Source organism: Mytilus edulis, chromosome 5 (assembly GCF_963676685.1).
Source record: "Mytilus edulis chromosome 5, xbMytEdul2.2, whole genome shotgun sequence".
NCBI lineage: Eukaryota > Metazoa > Mollusca > Bivalvia > Mytilida > Mytilidae > Mytilus > Mytilus edulis.
The window spans coordinates 27,040,641-27,062,256 of NC_092348.1; the positions used below are offsets into that span (position 1 = coordinate 27,040,641).

General features: G+C 32.3%; 1 protein-coding gene across 1 annotated transcript in view; it reads right to left on the bottom strand.

Moving 5' to 3' along the window:
• Positions 1-16,204, bottom strand: part of LOC139523349 (selenoprotein S-like) — a 39,308-nt gene extending 23,104 nt beyond the window's left edge. The window contains exons 1-4 of the mRNA XM_071317238.1: positions 15,993-16,204; positions 13,817-13,954; positions 13,124-13,230; positions 10,141-10,224 (exon numbers count right to left, since the gene is read on the bottom strand). Of these exons, the coding sequence (XP_071173339.1) occupies positions 10,141-10,224; positions 13,124-13,230; positions 13,817-13,954; positions 15,993-16,083 (420 nt within the window). The 5' untranslated portion in view covers positions 16,084-16,204. The remainder of the gene's footprint in view (positions 1-10,140; positions 10,225-13,123; positions 13,231-13,816; positions 13,955-15,992) is intronic.
• Between the last annotated feature and the right edge of the window lie 5,412 nt (positions 16,205-21,616).

Sequence of the window (21,616 nt, forward strand, 5' to 3'; positions counted from 1 at the left end):
ACAATGAGGGAGATGACAGATACAGAACTCATGATCATTTAAAGCTAAATTTTATGTATTTTGCAGTCGTAGATGTATCTACAATTTTCAGGAAGCTCTTCCTGCTTTAATTGCTTAAATTGGCCGAAATAGTGGGGTTAACTATTTAAATATTTGTATTACTTAAATGCAAAAAAAACATCGTGTGCTGGACAGGGTAACATATTCAATTAAAGAGTCATTTCTCCTCAAAAGTCTCCTAAAAAATGTATTCTTACAAACTAACATGATAGACAAAAAATGTATTGACTTATCAAATGCTCAAGCAACACATTGAATAACAAATAATACGATTAAGTAAAGTTAAAACATGTGTTTTAAAATGTTAAAAGTGACATACAAGGCTCTGAGATGGGTTAAATTTTCCTGCTGACACTGATATATAGTCCTCTTTTAAATATACGCTGAATAATCTTATGATTCAAAAAATGTATTGTATTATCAAGTTTCAACTCTTTCATTATGTATGTTTGTTTTGGTCACCGATCTTGTCAATATAATGGAATCATATGTGACTATCATACAAGTGATATGTTTAGCTAGCTATAACACCAGGTTTTATCCACCATTGGTCACATAAGGATATGCCTGTTCCAAGTCAGTAATATGACAGTTGTTTTCCATTCGTTAGATGTGTTTAAACTTTTGATTTTGTCACTTGATAAAGTACTTTTCGTTTTAAATTTTCCTTTGAGTTCTGTATTTTTGTTATTTTACTTTTTTTTAGAGAAACTTTATCAATAGGTTTTGTTCTTTCTTTATACGCTATAAAAAATCTCTTAGTTTAACAACATTTAATATCATTAATATCATTAGATTTGAAATTGTTTGGCTGCCAGGTATTGAGGAGTAACTTTTTTATATGTATGTGTGGTGCATACAGAAATTTGTTTCACTAATTATAGTGCTAAACTTCGTATGCATTTCATTTGGCATTTTTACTGTCAAGGCTGATGAAACCAAAACAAATGTATAACATACCAAATTATAGGCTATGGTATCTTTGGTGAGTTTTTACAATATTATAGCTGATAGGTTGAAAAGCCTGGTTGTAGACTATAGGTATGTTATTGGTTCTATCCCATTGTAGCCAATGATTCTGAACTGCCATCGTTTAACCGAATAATTTTCATTATAAAATTCATTTTCTAAATTTCTTTTTTTTTAAAACTCTTTTTGCAGTTCTGTAAATATTGACAATGCAATTTCCCATAGGAACTCCTTTTACGGCTAAAACTCTACCCCTTTTACTATGACGTTTTTGAAAAAATCTTATCCTAGAATTTAAAGTTCATATGCACCACAATTTTTTTCAAAGGTCAAAATATAGGGCTGCATAGCATATTTTCAACATTTATATGCCCTGAACTTCTCAGAGTTAAAACTAACACTAATTTTCTTAACTACCCCTACCTCGAAAGAAAGGTTACCACAGATTTCTATGTAAACACTATGCACATGTATATTTACTGGTAACATTCCCAAGTTCTGTCTCTGTGAGATGGAACACAGAGAGCATAACTGGGAACCAGTATGTAAACAAAATTAATTTTCTATGAATATTTTTTTTTTCAAGATCTCCCCAAAAGAGGCATGTTTTGAGAAACAGTTGTATTTACAAAGTGCAACCTTTTACAACAAACTTTACTAAAATTGTCCGTTTATTAATTTTGAAATTATTATGAAACTAAGGTTTCAACTCCCTCAGGCGAAGTTGGCTTTAGATGAATTTGGCTATTTATTTTAGGTATTTTTGACATATAGCTCTTAAACGATTTTCGGTACTTATATATTTTCGGATTTCAAATGTTTGGCTTTGAGTGTTCCTGATAAAGGTAAATCCAGAAAAGCGCTTTGGAAGCAAAAATATATTAAATGTGTTGTTTTCAATTTTTTACAAAGTACATGCACAGTAAATAGTCCGGCGGCTACAAGCATATTTCAGACGAATTGTGCACAATCTGCTACAAGCATGAAATTTTGCATAAACCTTCCTCAACTATTACTCTTTAATTTCAGATAGGGAGGCATTTGAAAAAAATGTCTCACTTCCGGTTAAATTCAAAATGGCGGACATCATACTTAAATCAGCCCAATATTGAAGGCTAGCATGTGAATATGTGTTATTATCATTCTACTATCATAATATTTGGTACAAACCTTTGTTTTGTACTATTATTGGATATATTATATAGATTAGTGGTCTTAAAAATCCCTACTCCCGGTAAAATCCAACATGGCGGACATTGTACTAATATAAATTTATTTTATGGGAGTGTAACTGAAATGTGTTTTAACGTATTGCTACTATCATTACATTGTACAGGAACCTTTCTTTGGTGCTTCTCTTTGGTGAAATGTATAAGACCTATGTCTTTAAAACCCATACTTCCGGTAATATCCAAAATGGAGGACATAGAAATATCAATTTATTATTTAAATATTCAACTTTTTTTAAATTGTTTTTTGTGCTGGTCATTCAACTTATGGCTTTAAGTTATCCCCCAAACCACTAATTCTTTTATGTTGTAAATGTTTAAATACAAATTTGACATTTCCGGTAAAAAATATGGCGTAAATTTGATAGATGAGTCCTGAATCCATTTCTGCGATATATAGTTTTAGATAGATTGATTAAAACAAAATAAAATCACTATAGTACAAAAACCTTTATAAAATTACTACTATTTAGCCAGAAAAAACATGTTTATTCACGGTCACCCCAACATGCACACAAAGCAGTGCACGAGAGACCCAATTTTCTACATTAACATCGACCACGGCATCCTTTCTTACATCCACACTGTACAAGCTTCTGTCAAAATTATGAGAACAAGTTTTTTTAAAAGGAATCCTCTTTGTCCCTTCATCATCCATTAGCGCCTGGGCTGGGTAGCATAAGAGCCAATCCCAAGCTCGTCCCCCTAAACACCCGCCTTAGTTTATTGCACGTTTTACATGCTGGAAAAGACTATACCAAGTTGAGGGAATAGCCTCAATTAGCCCTCCACATTGTGCAAATAGTTATTTTCTTGCTTCGATAACCATGTTAGCTCCATCTGATAAGTTTGTGCGATCTTACAGTAAAACCCCGGTGCATCATGATTCTTGTGTCAGCTTCTTAATGTGAAAATGATGCTAAACTTGAAATACATCACGTTGTGGATAACACTGATCATAAATAAAAATTAATAAAATACCTTAAAACTGTAACAAGAGCGGATGAAGTCTTGGATGAGTATGGTAGTTATAGCAACAAATACTCAGGATGTTCAGTGTTATCCACCACACGATGATGTTTCAAGTTTATCACCATGTTTACATGAAGGGACTGACACTAGAATCAAGATTGATGTCACTGATGCAGGGAAACCCAGACTTAACTGATTCATGACTCGAACAGTCTATGCTGATGTCATTACTGTTTCAATATACTGTGACATAGGGGCTGATGAACTTTGGTTTGCATTTGCAAGTAGGAAAAGCTTTAGATATATATATCTATCAAATGCACTAGGCATTGAGATATTACACGTTTGCCGGAAAAGGAACATCGTTGGTCACATTGATGGCGTTTGAAGATGTGACTTTAGCATTTAGAATTATGATTGATCAACCAACATTACAACGCCAGCTATGGATTTGATAATGTCATTGATAAAACGATACGTGGTTTTGTTGTAAGATCGAAAAACAATATCAGATGGGGTTTCCAAAGCAAGAAAACATGTGTTTTTGGAAGAGAAAAGACTTATACGAATGGATGAAGTCTTGGATGCGTATGGTAGTTGTAGCAACAAATGCTCAGGATATTCTATCTTATCCACCACATGATGTGTTTCAAGTTTAGCACTAAGTTCACATTAAGAAGCAGACACTAGAATCATGGTGCATGTGTCTGATGCAGTAAAACACGAACTTAAACGAGTCATGATTCGAACAGTCGTTACTGATATGATGCTGTCATTACTTTTTCGCTATTCCGTGACATAGGGGTAGACGAACTATGGATTTTGTTTGAGAGGGCAAAACAATTTGGATTAATATCTATCAATGGCCTTTCAAATGCACAAGGCAATGAATGATCACACACACTTATTGTGATCCATGCCTTTACCAGTTGTGATGCGGTTCTCTCCTCAACTTGGTCTAGTCATTCCAGCATGTAAAACGTACAACATACTAAGGCAGGTACTTAGGGGGAAGAATCTGGAATTGGCTCTTATGGTACCAATTCGATGCGCTAATAGGGGGCAAAGAGACAAAGAGGTTCCTTTTGAAAACTCTGAGGCCTGATCATTTTGTCAGAAGCTTGTACATTGTGGATGAAAGAAAGGATGCCGCGGTCGTTGTTAATGGGGAAAATCGGGTCTCCTGTGCACTGCCTTGTGTGCATCTGGGGTGACCGTGAATAAACATGTATTTTTGGCCAAATAGTAGTAATTTTAAAAATGTTTTAGTATTTAAGTGATTTTATATTGTTTTAATCGGTCTATCCAAACTCCATATGTAAGATATGAATTGAAGACTCATCTTTGAAATTTTCGCCATATTGGTTTTTTTTTACCAGAAGTGTTAAGTTTGTATTTGAACCTTTACAACATAATAGAATTAGTGGTTTTTGGGTTAACCTAAAGCCAAAAATATAATGACCAGCTAAAAAAAAACATTTTCTTTACATGTAGAAAAAAATTGAATATTAAAATAAGAAACTGATATTTCTATGTCCGCCATTTTGGATATTACCGTAAGTAAGGGTTTTAAAGATATATGTCTTATACATTAATCCATGAGAAGCACCAAAGAAAGGTTCCTGCACAATGTTATGATAGTAGCAATACGTTAAAACACATTTCAATTACCCGCCCTAAAAAATAAGCTTATTTTAGTACACTGTACGCCATGTTGGATTTTACCGGAAGTAGGATTTTTAAAGACCACTAATCTATATGATATATCCAAAAGTAGTAAAAAACAAAGATTTGTACCAAATATTATGATAGTAGCATTAAAATAACACCTATTCACATGCTAGCCTTCAATATTGGGCTGATTTAAGTATGATGTCCGCCATTTTGGATTTAACCGGAAGTGAGACATTTTTTTCAAATGCCTCCCTATCTGAAATACAAGAGTAATAGTTGAGGAAGGTCTATGCCAAATTTCATGCTTGTAGCAGGATGTGCACAATTTTTCACAAAGCCGCCGTACTAAAATGAAAAAGAACACAATTGTTTTGGTGTTATGTTTTCTGGTCTCTTTAAATTCTTCCAGACTCTGTATGCTCATTTTATTCTCTTAACATTTCTCCATTGACTGCATCAAGTAAAGTTATTCCATAGTTTTATGCACACTGATGAAATCGGCATCAACAATTTCAATTTCACATCTTAAAAGTGTCCACATTTTACTTTTAAGATTTTTTACAGTTTTCACAAAGATCTCCAGTCTCATATTTACATTTCAATACAATATCTTAAGATAGTTCCAAGTTTTCAATCAACTCTCCTGATGGCCCATAATTAAATACAATGGCCTGTCACTCAGTAACCCTCATTTCAGAGAGCACTTGCATCTCATATATATGTACCCCAGTGAACTTGACATTAAAGATACATGTGTCTACTACCAAAGCAAGAATGTCTACATCATATATCGTTTTCTTAATTGACATAAAGTGACTTTGTACTAGAATCTACAACCAAAATGATTTCAACTTTCCAATTGTCAAGTTCTGTTTTTCAGTAGTAGCATATCCTCTGACCCATTGGTATGTCTCATGTAGCCAAATAGTAAATTTGCTGTACCAAATTATAAGTCTGGCATCTTTGATGAGTTTTTTAATCAATGAAGATCTATTACATAATTCAACCTTTTGTTGATGTTTAATTTTGATAAAATATAAATGGAGAATGTGTCCCAATGGACACAGATGATGCCCCCGCTTGCATACACCATTTTAAACGGATATAAATCAATGATTAAAGTGGCACTACCCAAATTTGTACTTGATCTGTTTTTTGTGGTTATAAGTATTGTGTATAAGTTTCGTAACATTTGGTTTAGGCAACTTAAGCTGGAGCACATAAACTAAAAATTTTGCATTTATTTCCATGTATAAAGTGGAATAACTCGTGAATGGTTAAAGTGACCCATCAAAATTTAAACTTGAGCTGTATTTTGGGGAAATAAGTACATGTACAAATGTATTGTGTGTAAGTTTCATAACATTTGGTTGACACAAACTTAAGTTAGAGAACACAAACTTAAGTTAGAGAACAAAAACTTAACATTTTGCATTTATTTTCATTTATAAAGGGGCATTTCTCTGGAACGGTTAAAGTGACCCCCCAAAATTCAACCATTATCTGTGTTTTGTGATAATAAGCAATGTGTATAGGTTTCATAACATGCTGTTGAGGCAAACTTAAGTTAGAGAACAGAATCTATTTTTTTTTAATTTATCCGTTTATAAACATGATAAAGGGGATAACTCTAGAACGGTTAGAGTGGGGCTATTAAAATTCATACTTGATCTGTATTTTGTGGTTATAAGCACAGTGTATAAGTTTCATTACATTTGGGTGAGGAAAACTGAAGTTAGAAAATGGAAACCAAAAATTCAGCAATTTTTCCATTGTAAAGGGGCATAACTCTACAACGGTTGAAGTGAAGCCACCAAAATTCATACTTGATCTTGTTTTGTGGTGATAAGCATTGTGTATAATTTTGATAAAAATTGGAATGAAGCCACAAAAATTCATACTTGATCTGTATTTTGTAGTAATAAGCATTGTGTATAAGTTTGATAACACTTGGTTGAGGCAAACTTAAGAAAGAGAATGGAAACTGAAAATTTTTCAATTTTTCAATTTATAAAGAAAGGAGCATAACTCTAGAAGTGACGCCACCAAAATTTAAACTTGATCTGTGTTTTGTGGTCATAAGCATTGTGTTCAAGTTTCATAACATTTCATTGATGCAAACTGAAACTAGAGAATGGAAACTGAAAATTTTGCAATTTTTCCATTTATAAAGGAGCATACCTCTAGAACGATTAAAGAAACTCCACCAAAATTCATACTTGATCTGTGTTTTGTGGTTATAAGCATTGTGTATAAATTTCATAACATTTTGTTGATGCAAACTGGAATTAGAGAACGAAAACCAAAAATTCTGCACTTTTTACATTGTTAAGGAGCATAACTCTATTACGGTTGAAGTGACGCCACCAAAATTCATACTTGATCTGTGTTTTGTGGTTATAAGCATTGTTTATAAATTTCATAACATTTTGTTGATGCAAACTGGAATTACAGAACGAAAACCAAAAATTCTGCACTTTTTACATTGTTAAGGAGCATAACTCTATAACGGTTGAAGTGACGCCACCAAAATACATACTTGATCTGTATTTTGTGGTAATAAGCATTGTGAATAAGTTCGATAACACTTGGTTGAGGCAAACTTAAGTAAGAGAATGGAAACTGAAAATTTTTGAAATTTTTCCATTTATAAAGGAGCATAACTCTAGAACGATAAAGTAACTCCACCAAAATTCTAACTTGATCTGTGTTTTGTGGTTATAAGCATTGTGTATAAGTTTTATAACATTTGGTTGAGGCAAACCCAAGTTGGAGAACGGAAACCGATTGTTGGCCGTACGTACATACAGACCGATAAGGGTTAAACAAATTTTATATTAATTCATTTAATTTAACAAAATCTAAACACAACTTTAATAGACTGTTTTAAGAGAGGTTTTTGAACATTCTCTGTTTTCTATGATTTATTTAAGGATTAGTTGTATTTTGGTATTGACAAAACACATCAAAACCAAAACTGACACATGTTTTTCAACATTAGACATAATGTTCATCTTGTCCTGCTCTCATCATATAAACAGACTTATTAAGAAGGGATATAGTTACGATACTGTTGTCAGGTCATTAAAAATTACATATTTTGGCGTTAATATTGATTCACTAATAGGGTCTTTGCATCGAAACTAAAAACATTTATTCAAAAACCAGATGTTGGCATGACACGGGTTATGTTCTTCTCATATATGTTATGATGGTATGATACTAAACCCCTAACGTGAAGGATTGTGCCTGATGTTCATATGATGAAATCATAATCTTTCAGTCAGTTTAATTCTGGAGCTGGCATGTCAGTAAACTGCTAGTAGTCTGTTGTTATTTATGTATTATTGTCATTTTGTTTATTATCTTTGGTAACATCTTCTGACATCAGACTCAGACTTCTCTTGAACTGAATTTTAATGTGCGTATTGTTATGTGTTTACTTTTCTACATTGGCTAGAGGTATAGGGGGAGGGTTAAAATCTCACAAACATGTTTAACCCCGCCACATTTTTGCGCCTGTCCCAAGTCAGGAGCCTCTGGCCTTTGTTAGTCTTGCATTATTTTAATTTTAGTTTCTTGTGTACAATTTGGAAATTAGTATGGCGTTTATTATCACTGAACTAGTATATTTGTTTAGGGGCCAGCTGAAGGACGACTCCGGGTGCGGGAATTTCTCGCTACATTGAAGACCTGTTGGTGACCTTCTGCTGTTGTTTTTTTCTATGGTCGGGTTGTTGTCTCTTTGGCACATTCCCCATTTCCATTCTCAATTTTATATTATCATACATAAACATTGGAGTCTGTGACCTTGTGTAAGCCAGAACACTGGTACTTTGTAGTGCTTTATTTTTGTTTTGCCCACATTGTTTATGTTCTTTACAGATAATGATAGCACTAAATACATGCAAGCACAAATGCATTACATAGATACAGGAGGTTGTAACAAGTTTACAACACAGGAATTGGTCACCATATGTTTTTTTATTGTATTTTATGGTGAAAAAACGTACACAGTTTATGTCAAACAATTTTAATAAATAAAATAAGACCTGTTGAAAACAAACCTGCATGTAAGTCAAAATGAATTAATATTATAAGTAACATATTGTGCTAGTGACCCCATATATATATATCATATTAGGTCACTCATGTCACAAGCAGACTATGTAACCAATTTATCTAACCGACTATCTGAACATGTGGTATTTAGACTAGTGGCCATTCATAGTGATCAAGTCTTCAATATCAAGAACCTACATGTACTTAAATTTGACTATACAAAAACAAATGCTGATAATAACAACTTAATAGCATTTAATGTGTTTTATGAATTTATTTCAATCATTCATTATCAATTACTTCGTCTGTTGAAACCTTTCAATTTTTTGATGGGACGAAACACAACTTTTAATAGTGTATTGAAATAAACCAAGTCTTCAAATCCTGAATGAAATAGACACGATCTCGATGTGGTTTCTTTTAAACAATCTTATTCCTATAAATGTATAGGAGGTAAGACAAATTATAATGCAAGATACATGTTTAATGTTTAAAAATAAGGTGCTTCGCTGTGCGCAGCTGAATACGACCACAGAGGTCCAACCCTGAACAGTTGGGGCAAAATGAACACAATATTTGCTCTTGATACAGATGTGATTTTTTTTGCAATTTTGCAATACACTATGCTGTTGCGTATTGACCCCTTCCCCCCCCCCCCCCCCCCCAAAAAAAATAAAAAAAATAAATGATATTTTCATAATCTCATTTCACATTTCCAATGGAGTTAGCAATCATAATTACCAATTTGAATACATCATAAAATCTTAAAATAGAAAATGGCATACATAATAATGGCTTAAATTAATATTCCTTAATCAGCATTTAATATTAACTTCAAACAATAAATTGACAGCTAATCATTTCGAGACAATACAACATTTCTATATACATGATTTAAAAGAGGTGCATTCACCATTTCACAAGTTCTTGTCTAGAAACTAGAAAAATGCCTATTTGGACCAATAATTCCTAAACTGTTAGGACCATAACCCTGAAAAATCAATCCAAACCTTCCTTTTGAGCTTATAAACTTGTGTTTTTAAAATTTCATAGATTTCTACTTACTTATACTAAAGTTATTGTCTGAAAACCAAATGTCTTCGGACGACGCTAATGATGACAATGACAAAGTGATACCAATATATTTTTGCTTTCGTATAAAAAATGAACTTACTGGTTTAACTTTAGATCTGTAACCCTTTCCTTCCTGATGATTTTCCCAATCTTCTATTTTTAGTTTTCTTTTTTCTTCTTCTTTCTGAAATACAATCATAAGATTTTTTAAAACATGCACAATAATGAACACTCAAGACAGTCATGCCAATACAAACTAGAGGCTCTAAAGAGCCTGTGTCGCTCACCTTGGTCTATGTGAATATTAAACAATGGACACAGCTGGATTCATGACAAAATTGTGTTTTGGTGATGGTGATGTGTTTGTAGATCTTACTTTACTAAACATTCTTGCTGCTTACAATTATCTCTATCTATAACAGTAGTTTCTGTGGAAAATGTTATTGAAAATCTACAAATTTTATGAAAATTGTTAAAAATTGACTATGAAGGGCAATAACTCCTTAGGGGGTCAATTGACTATTTTGGTCATGTTGACTTATTTTTAGTTCTTACTTTGCTGTACATTATTGCTGTTTACAGTTTATCTCTATCTATAATAATATTCAAGATAATATCAAAAAAACAGCAAAATTTCCTCAAATTACCAATTTAGGGGCAGCAACCAAAAATGTAACAACCGATTATCTGATTCATCTGAAAATTCCAGGACAGATAGATTGTGACCTAATCAACAATTTTACTTCCTGTCAGATTTGCTCTTAATGCTTTGGTTTTTGAGTTATAAGCCAAAAACTGCATTTTACCCCCATGTTCTATTTTTAGCCATGGCGGCCATCTTGGTTTGTTGGCCGAGTTACCAGACACATTTTTTTAACTAGGTACCCCAATGATGATTATGGCCAAGTTTGGTTTAACTTGGCCAAGTAGTTTCAGAGGAGAAGATTTTTCTAAAAGATTACTAAGATTTACGAAAAATGGTTAAAAATTTACTATAAAGGGCAATAACTCCTAAAGTGGTCAACTAACCATTTTGGTCATGTGACTTATTTGTAGATCTTACTCTGCTGAACATTATTGCTGTTTACAGTTTATCTCTATCTATAATAATATTCAAGATAATAACCAATAAAGGGCTGCGCTTTAGCGCATGATACGCCTGTTGCTCTTTTAACTTGTCTTTTATGCTTTAAATGAATTTATATGATCAACTAGAAATATATATACAAATCAAAAGGGATGTTACATTAATATATTCACCAAAGTTTCATAAAATCCCCCTTTTTTAAGAATAAAAATTCATTACTTAAGAAAACGTAAAATCTAAAATTTATAAAAATGGAAAGGGAGCTTATTTCAATAGATATAAACAATTATCAAAGTTGCATAAAATTTTGTGAAAGTGTTAGTTATTGTCCCAAAATTGGAAAATCCCCCCTTTTTTAAGCATAAAAATTCTTAACTTAAGAAAATGTAAGTGTTGAAAATCCCCCTTTTTTTATGAATAAAGCCCCATAAATCCAAAACTTAAAATCTGAAATTTATAAAAATTGAAAGGGAGCTTACATCAATAGATATAAACAATTCACCAAAGTTTCCTGAACATTGGTTAAAGCCTTTTTGAGTTATTGTCCGAAGTGTTGAAAATCCCCCTTTTTTTTATGAATAAAGCCCCATAAATCCAAAACTTTAAATCTGAAATTGATAAAAATTGAAAGGGAGCTTACATCAATAGATATAAACAATTCACCAAAGTTTCATGGACATTGGTGGAAGCCTTTTTGAGTTATTGTCCGAAGTGTTGAAAATCCCCCTTTTTTTTATGAATAAAGCCCCATAAATCCAAAACTTAAAATCTGAAAATTATAAAAATTGAAAGGGAGCTTACATCAATAGATATAAACAATTCACCAAAGTTTCATGGACATTGGTGAAAGCCTTTTTGAGTTATTGTCCGAAGTGTTGAAAATCCCCCTTTTTTATGAATAAAGCCCCATAAATCCAAAACTTAAAATCTGAAATTAAAAAAAAACGAAAGGGAGCTTACGTCAATAGATATAAACAATTCACTTAAGTTTCATGGAAATTGGTGAAAGTGTTTTTGAGTTATTGTCCGAAGTGTGGACGACGGACGGAAGGACGGACGGACGGACAGACAGACGGACAATGGTATACCATAATATGTCCCGTCTAAAAGACGACGGGCGTATAAAAACAGCAAAATTTCCTTAAAATTACGAATTCAGGGGCAGCAACCTAACAACAAAATGTCCAATTCATCTGAAAATTTCAGTGCAGATAGATCTTGACCTGATAAACAATTTTACCCCGTCAGATTTGCTCTAAATGCTTTGGTTTTTGAGTTATAAGCCAAAAACTGCATTTTACCCCTATGTTCTATTTTTAGCCATAGCGGCCATCTTGGTTGGTTTGTCGGGTCACCGGACACATTTATTAAACTAGATACCCCAATGATGATTGTGGCCAAGTTTGGTTAAATTTGGCCCAGTAGTTTCAGAGGAGAAAGTTTTGTAAAAGTTAAAGCCGGACGCAGGACGACGACGGACGACACCAGACGCCAAGTGATGAGAAAAGCTCACTTGGAAATTTGGGCCAGGTGAGCTAAAAATATAGAAAAAAACATGTCACTTTAGTCCAGAGTTTGTTTATATTTAACCTTTTCTCATTAGGGTGTTATTTGTTAGGGGCAACTTATATGCAGTGAGCTCTTACTTTATGTCAAAGTCTAGATAGCATCTAGGTCAACTAGGTTGTATTCTTTAAAAATCATTTTTTAACCTCTAAAATTATGGAATGAACACTTGGAGGAGAATCGAATAAATTAAAAATAAATTAGTAAAGTCTTTGTACAAGTTCTATCATTAATTTCCCAACAAAAGCAATATTTCATTTGCCGAAGGGTAAAAATTATAAGTGGGGGTTACCAGGTTAACCAATGGCCTCCTAAGTTACAAGATAACATTTTTTTTACAGATGAAGAATGTCAAAGGGAGTGGACGCTACTGTAGTATGCTTAACAAAACAAAAAACAAATTGTTCAAAAATTTTCTAAAATGACATACAATTTTTTGTTTTTCAGCATATCTGGCTGCTTCAGCATCATGCTGTTCTTGTAATCTCTGCCTGGCTCTTTCCATCTGTTCCATACGTCTCTGTGCTACATCTGGATCTGTCAAATAATAAAATAAACTGATTAAATCAGACAATTGAAAAACAAAATATTTATGCCAATTATGCCAACATTGCTGTTCATCCCTTTTTAAATAGGCTGTACTGAGCAGCAAGCTATTTAACTTTTTAACTTCCATTGAACTTCTTTGATTCACCTTATTTTACAAACTATAATGTTTTATTTAAAAAATTCCATTGAAGTATATTATATCTTTAAAAAACCTGTACATGTATTTTATTCTGGCAATACTACTGTAAATATCGTACACAAACTTATCACAAAGAAAGGAAACACACCTTTTAAGAACTTAGCTGATGTAAAAAAAAACATCAAGAAACAAATTCCTTCCTTCTTAGAACATTTTTCATCATAGCTTTAACTGTTAATATAAAAACTTAAGTCTATATCACTAATTGAAATATTTATACATCCATTTCATAAAACACTAGCAAAATAAGGTCATTCACTCTTTACAAACTATTGTGATAAGAATATACAACTGTATTTTTTTTAAGTTTCAAGTGGGAAAATTGAGAGATTGTAAAATCATTTTAGTGGGAAAAAAACTAGCATTTTCACTTACCAAATTTCTTTTGTTCTATCACATCTTCAGCTTTCTTCTTTACTCTTCTGATATGAGGGTCTAACTTGACCTTTATATAAATCAGAACCACAATACCAAATAAAACAAACCAGCCATATTGCTGCAGAAATTCTATCACTGAAAAAAATAAAGCAAACTATCAACATGTGCACTTCTCCTGGTAGTCATCAATCACCAGCTGAATTAGCTGGACAACATTGACAATTCAAACAATCCATGCATTTAATTTTTTTTACATGTACATCTGAACTTGAGATTAAAAAGTGAAAATATCTATTCTCATCGATATAAGAATGTAAATCTTTTACATACACTTTTATATGTATCCTGGATTGTTAATGGTTGATAACTGGTGCATTTTCATATATACAGTACATCATGTACATTTTAAGTCTTGCTCCTATATATGTCCCAATGGGATTAGTCAGACATCTGCCTGACTGTAATTACCCCTGCAGTGATGTACCTGTGTAATACCTTATTTGTATTTTCTAACAAAAGATTATTTAATATTGTTCATATTTCATCAATAACAGAGTACACTTTCAGATTGTACCCTCTCTGCTATAGTATTTGATTGCCATAATATGTATGCCTTTTTTTAGCCTTAACAAAGAATATTTCAAAACAACATGAACTACATTAACAATGGTTTATCAAGTTGTATTTGCAGTACTTATAGTTAAATATATATATATATTATAGTAATTTAATTGGGTCAGCATTTGTACATTGTACACTTGTTACTTTTATTCACAATATTGTGTCTTCAGTTGTTGTTTTTTCTAACATACATGTACTCCACCCATCCACTAATGTTATAAACAAAAATGCATGTAAACTCTTAATACAATGTATCAGAAAACTGAAAACAGATCCTTTGTATTCAAATGCAAATATACTATATTGTACATGTATGATCCATGAAAATTACATACATGTATGTCATTGACATAATTCAGGGAAACTTCATTTACAAGAAACTTGTTCAAAGAATATTAAATATAATGTAACAATTTATTTATAATGTGTCAATAATATCACAAATGATACTGAAAATTGTCCACCATTTCCAGATTCATAAAATGTATTGACTTTCTTCAAATGAATGTCTGTTTCTCAATTAATTGCTTGTACAACTGTAAACCATATATGTTTATCATGATTATGATGTCAAATATTTCTTTATAGGAGCAGAATTGAGTCTGGGATCTCTTTAAGGGAGATGTTGACGTACATGTAACTGTGGATATCGGATAAAAAAAGCTCTACAGAGCTCCTGTTTGTAGTATTTCAAATTCATGTAACCCGACTTAAAATAAAGTTCTTAAGATAAACGTATTTACACTTTTGGTATTTAACTGAATTTTGTCTCATCAGAAATTGACTTAGATCTGATCCAAATAACCTGCGGACCTCAAGCAACAATCACCTTCTACTTGTGACATCAATTTTTTTTAATTTGTTGTGTAAAATTATACGGGAACTTATGTGATTTTGAGCAATGGTGAACAAATTAGCACAAAAGTGTAAATATGTCTATTTTAACCACAGGCACTTGTTTTCTATCCATGGCAAGATCTACTATCCCTATATAAATTAAGATAGGGATAGTAGATCTTGCCATGGATAGAAAACAAGTGCCTGTGATTTTAATCGTGTACTGTCAGATAGTTTTTCTTTGTTTCCTGTAAAAACACGATGGTCTTTGTTTATTTTTGAAATACAACAAAATTTAGTAATTTACCACAGTTTTTGATTTTGTATTGTTTAGTCCGAGATTACTCTGACGTCCAACGGCTGTTTTGACAGACAAGCTGGGGTCGTGGGACGTCAGAGCTCGTCCCATATCAAAAAGTGGATATTTGCCCACCCAAAATAGATGCGCTGCTTCATCGCTTCTGGTGCCGATCGAGGGCCTTGGAATTATATAAATCGGGAATCAATCTGTTCATTTTTCATTTATCTCTTCATTTATGTAAGTTTCAGCAAAACAGCCGTTGGACGTCAGAGTAATCTCGGACTATGTGTTGTTATGCCTCAAAAACTATTGACTTGCAGTGAACTGTGAAGAGTAAAACTGAAAGTAAACATTACTGAATCTTGCAGTCTTGGGCCTAGATCTACTGCAAACACAAAAATTAAAAGTCCATACCAGACGAAAATGTTTCTGTCACAAACTGTGGATTTTGGTTAACTGGAACCTCTTGGCCTTGCTCTTGATTTCCTTGAGGAGCATCACCCATTATGAAAGTAAGTGTCAAATCGATTTACTAAGATTACGTGGTCATAATTTTACACCGGAAATAAAACAATGGTGTCTAAATCTCAAAGTCAAGTACGGACTTAATCAACAGTGTCGCCAATAACCACAAAGAAATCGAAAATAAATATATACCAGCATGAACCAAATTCTAATTTTTTTTTTTTTGGGGGGGGGGGGGGGGGGATTGGGTGTCAAATTCGAAGCACAAAATTTGAATCGTTCATTAATAGTGAATAGTATTTTCATTTAAATCAAACTTATTCCAAATTTGGAGAAAGAGAACAGACATCATTTTGACCTAATCATAATGACATTCCACATGCATTCCCTTATATAGAAGTTGACCTGAGACTTCTATAACACATGTGTGTTATAGTAGTCTCAGAGTTGACTTAGTTGTTCAAGATAAACTTCAATCACTCTCGCCTCATTCCTAGTACGTGTTTCTAGCATATCAATCTTTTTCATTACAGATTAGGACTAAATATATAAATAATTACATTGGATGTATGTTTCATAATTACAATACGTTATTCTAGTGATTGGCTATCTGCACATCAAGTGCTATTCATGAAATCCATTCCTTAGGCAAATGCATTACACAATATAATTTATCATTCATTCATTCACAATAAAGTGCACATGTGAATTAAATTTTAAAAAAATAATAAAATTCGTGTTTTCATGATCGTAGCTAAAAAATGTAATAATAAGTCATGATTGAATGTTTCTTTTTGTTACTTCATAGGGTTGTAAAAGCGTTGACCGTGTGCACATTTTTTAATGTTTTAAATCAATGTATGTGAATCTCATTTTATGTTTGTATGTGGTGAGACTATAATAAAATATTGAATCTGAATCTATGATATTTTCTCGCTGCGTTGAATTAAACTGTAAGTCCTATTGGTGGCCTTGTGCTGTGATTTGCTCTTTGGTAGGATTGTTGATGTTTTTAAGAAAAATTTCCTGTTTCTATTTTTCATTCTACTCTACCAGAAACATGAATTCAAAGAGTCATTGTTTTACACTAAAAAGTCTAATCCGTTTGTTCATATGGCTGTTTACAAAAGTTGAATAAAACGTTCTTTAACAGGGATCTAGCTAAAAGGACAGAACGATAAGTTGAATAATAATAGACATCTATAGATGAAGCGGTATTTGACGGTATTTTTTGTTTTCTGAATACTCAATACACAGATGGTCCTTCAAATGTCTAGAGAGGCATGAAGATTAGAAGTGGTAGTGATATATAGTGTCTACTATGTGACGCAATGGAGCATAGGTTTTAAATACGGGACACTTAATGAAATTTAATCATAAAAACGCCAAAACAAGTAAAACAGCTGACAAAACAACACCGGACGGAAAGCAAACCACAAAAAAAAACACACACACACACACACACACACAACCACAAAAACACAAAGGCTGTAGTATCATTGACAGTGCAAAACATGAAAGATTTATACAAGACCAACTCACAATCAACTATCATGAAAAAAAATCAGAAATATTTCACAGTTTTTAAATTAAAGCATCAGAAAAAGTAAAATTTCAAAAAGACTGAACTCCGAGGAAAATTCAAAACGAAAAGTCCCTAATCAAATGTCAAAATCAAAGCTCAAACACACCAAAAGAATGGAAAACTGTCATATTCCCGACTTGGTACAGGCATTTTCTTATGCAGAAAATTTTAGAGTAAATATTACTTTCATCTGAAACGTGTGTTCCATAAAACATCTAAATTTTAAATAACTTAAAAACTAATATGTCGTTGTAGCGTGTGGATAAAAACAGTATTAATTAACGATGAAGTACACCTTTTATTTTTTATTCAGTCAGTAACATTCACTTAACAAATATAATATCATGCAGCACTAGATAAACAAACAAAAAATAAGATTGTTTTAAAGCACAGAATGTTATTTGAAATTATTCCTCCAAATTATATCATCTAATAGTCTGTTTCTGTTTTCATGAGTTATCTTCCTTTGTTCCATTTTGTATTTTTTCTTTTGAATGGGTAAATCCAATTTGTCATTTCGATTAGTATTTAAGCTATGTCGTCTTTTCGGAACAAGGTACAACTCGGAATCTTCGGCAATTTTCTGGACTGGTGTTCGAGGGTATGTATTGCAACGGATTGACGGACTTTTACTCATTCGGAACAAGCTTGGTGAAGAAATCTCATTTTGAGACTGTCTTAAAGACTTTAAAAGTAAACACTTATGGTCTTCGTCGATTTCAGAATGTCCCTCACAAAATCCACTGCTAGCGTCCGAATCTGAAACGTCTTCTCTGTCTATAGTAAAGGATTGAAGTGATTGTTTAAGTCCGTGAAGCAAGCGAGTTTGCTCATCATTGTCTATGAACACACTACAATCACTACCCGACTCAGAAATAGCATCGGACTCAATACCTGTGTCACTATCTTCTATTTCAGAGTAAATATTACTTACATCTAAAATTCTACTACATCTTAAATCGAAGTTCCTTTCTGCTGAAAGATCTTCTTCCTTGTTCAGCTTCTCAAAAATTCTCAACTGAACATTGCTTAAATTGTTAGTACTGTTTAATGAATCACGCTTGCTAGTAATTGTTAGATTCTTTCTACGATCCCATGGCTCATTATAAAATGGTTCTGCTGGTTCCTCGTCGTCGTCTGAGCTTACTGGAAACTTACTGTTCCTGGCGAAAGACGGCAGAGAAAATGTTCTTTCTTTGAAATTGTTCCCGTTTGTAATATCCCTGCAGCCACTGACAGAGACAGAGCGACCTCCTGTTGAAAATGTTCTTGCTGGAAGCTGAGGTGGTTGTGGAATGTTATCAGTGGCACAGTTGAATCTAAAATCCATCCCTACTATTCTGGAAAACTGAGGTGGGAGGCTAGATAAATCGTCAATTTCTTCATAATCGTGCGGTTTGTGTTCTACGTTACACTGAGACATTGAATCTTTCTTGTAAATGAAATCGTCTTTATAAAATCCATAATCACTAGAGTTAGCTCCTCTTGTGTCCTTCGATTTCAAAACTTCTAAGATTTGTCTGTGTTTTTCCTGTCTCCTTTTCACTCGCCTCTCCTTTCTTCTTTCCAGCCACCGAAACATTTTGATAGTTTTGTAACTGAAAAAAGGAAATTGTATTTATAATTTTTTTCATATAAAACAACTATAAATTTATAAAAGATAAGTTGTAGAGAAAAGTTGCATTTATAAATAATGAAATGATAAATAAATAAAAATAAATTAATTAATTGATTAACAGATAAATTGATAAATAAATAAATAAAATAGTTTAACTCAAATTAGAAAAAAAAAATATATGCAGTTTGTAGTTACAGTTAACTAAAATCTGTTGTTTTGGGGTTGGTTTTTTTACTTACCAGTTTTAAGAATACGTCTTGTGATGAGATTCGTCTTGAATAAACTTATATCCACAGAATAATCCTTGTGTTCTTATATTGTGCTTATCCTGACTGATATTTTGAATTATGGTTCAAATTCTACTTTGACGTTTTTATATATTCTTGTTTCGAGATCTGCCTAAGGTATTGAAACAATAGCTTTACTAAGATTTTAGTGAAATATAACTATTTAACTAGATACAGGATATTTTATAGTCTGCGCATGACAGCTTGGGGCTAGAGAAACTCGTGTCAGAGTTGTTCTGAACACTGTCGGAGGTTCTCACCCAATATGATTGCGTCTTAAGGAAATTGTATGGTCTGGCTTTGACTGTAATCATAAGTTTAATTACAATTATCATATTGTTTTATGAGTTCGTCAATATTTACTCTAGTTATGATTGAACAATTTTAACATTCAACAAGATTGAGTTGTCTGGAGAAATCTGAAAACTTACACTCTCAAAACAATTCAATGGAAAAACGAAAATTACTTTTTCGGATGATTTTGTTCCAATCGATTAAAAAAAAACTATCAATTATACTATTTTTAGAAAGATCTTTATTTTCATTAACCTTTTCATTGTTTAAATTTTAATTCTAGTTGTTTTGATTAATAACTGGCTTGCAATGCAACTTCTTATTTGGAGCATTGCAACTTCATATTTGGAATAATAACCAGACTGAGTGTTTTATTTGCCTGCAAAAGTTGGAAATTGTCAATTTCTATCTAAATAATTTATATGTCTGAAGCATGCATTCCACATCTTCTTTTTTTTTCAATGACTTTTTGTTGAAATCAAAAAGAAATCATTTTACAACTATAAGCAACTATTCCAAATTCTACACTTGACGATAGATGTTTACAGTTTTTAATAAAATATACAATCTAATAGCTTCATATGTTCACTTTTAATTTGAAGCATCATCGTGTCGTTTTTCTTTAACTGTAGCAATTCAATCAATTATGGCTTTCAATTTTAATTTGAATAAAATACAAATTTCGACAGTTATGAAGTATATTTAAATGAATCAAAAGTCCATCAGATAATGTGTTATAGAAGTCCCGTGCAGGTTTCATTATCTTTCTGATTTTAATCCTTAGTAAAATACAAATTTATTAGACTTTTTTTTAAAGCGGCCGATCAAAAGTCATTAAGTTGTTGACTATCCTTTAGATCCGATATTTGTCTTTAACTCTTTCTTATTCAATCATTGAAATAAGGAGGAGACCAGAATTAATGTCGCCAAACCAGATATTTCCTGGATTTTCCGTATTAGTACTAGGCAACGCTAACATCTATGAATTTACACATCAAAGTATTCAGTTTCACAAACCAGTTTACCATGCAAGCCTGAAGGAAAATATCGTTTGACGATTTTTCCAATATTTTTATTTTTTCTAAAAACATTTTGTATCATGGCTCTTTGAAGTTACTTATCGTTTGAATGTTATTTTACATAGTTGTTTTTCCTGTTCAAATATAGAGAGTAAAACATTCACAATACTTCTACATCTACATAATGGACTGTGTTTAGGACTTTAAAGTATCTAACTCTGGGCCACTGGCTACCTGGTTTGGCAAGCCTTAGAATTCCAAAAACTTATAGTTCTTGGAAAAAGAAATGTAATATAAGCAAAAGAAAAAACTTCATGATTTTGTAAACAATTCTTGACATTATAGTTTGCTATCACCCCGTTACTTATAAAAAACGAAAATACATTTTAATATTTTATTGTGAAAATGTATGTATTTGTATGTAGTGAGATTATAATAAATATTTAATCTGAATCTACATTTATTCATCAACAAAACTGAACGAAAGAAAAAAACAAATAATTAAATTCTCGTTATCTAATTATGGAATCATGATCTAATTGGCACGTGTAAGAGATTTGAAACATGTAGAATCATAAATCACGCGTGTCAAACACACTTAATTATTAACACGATTGTTCTGTAAATATTCAATACTGCAATTACATTTTTACAATTAACCCCATGATCATTATGGCTGAAAAGTGCAATTGGTTTCCTATTATCGCCTAATTAATCAATGTAATTTTTTATTGCCACCTTAGGGAAAAGTGTCAACATATTAATTACTA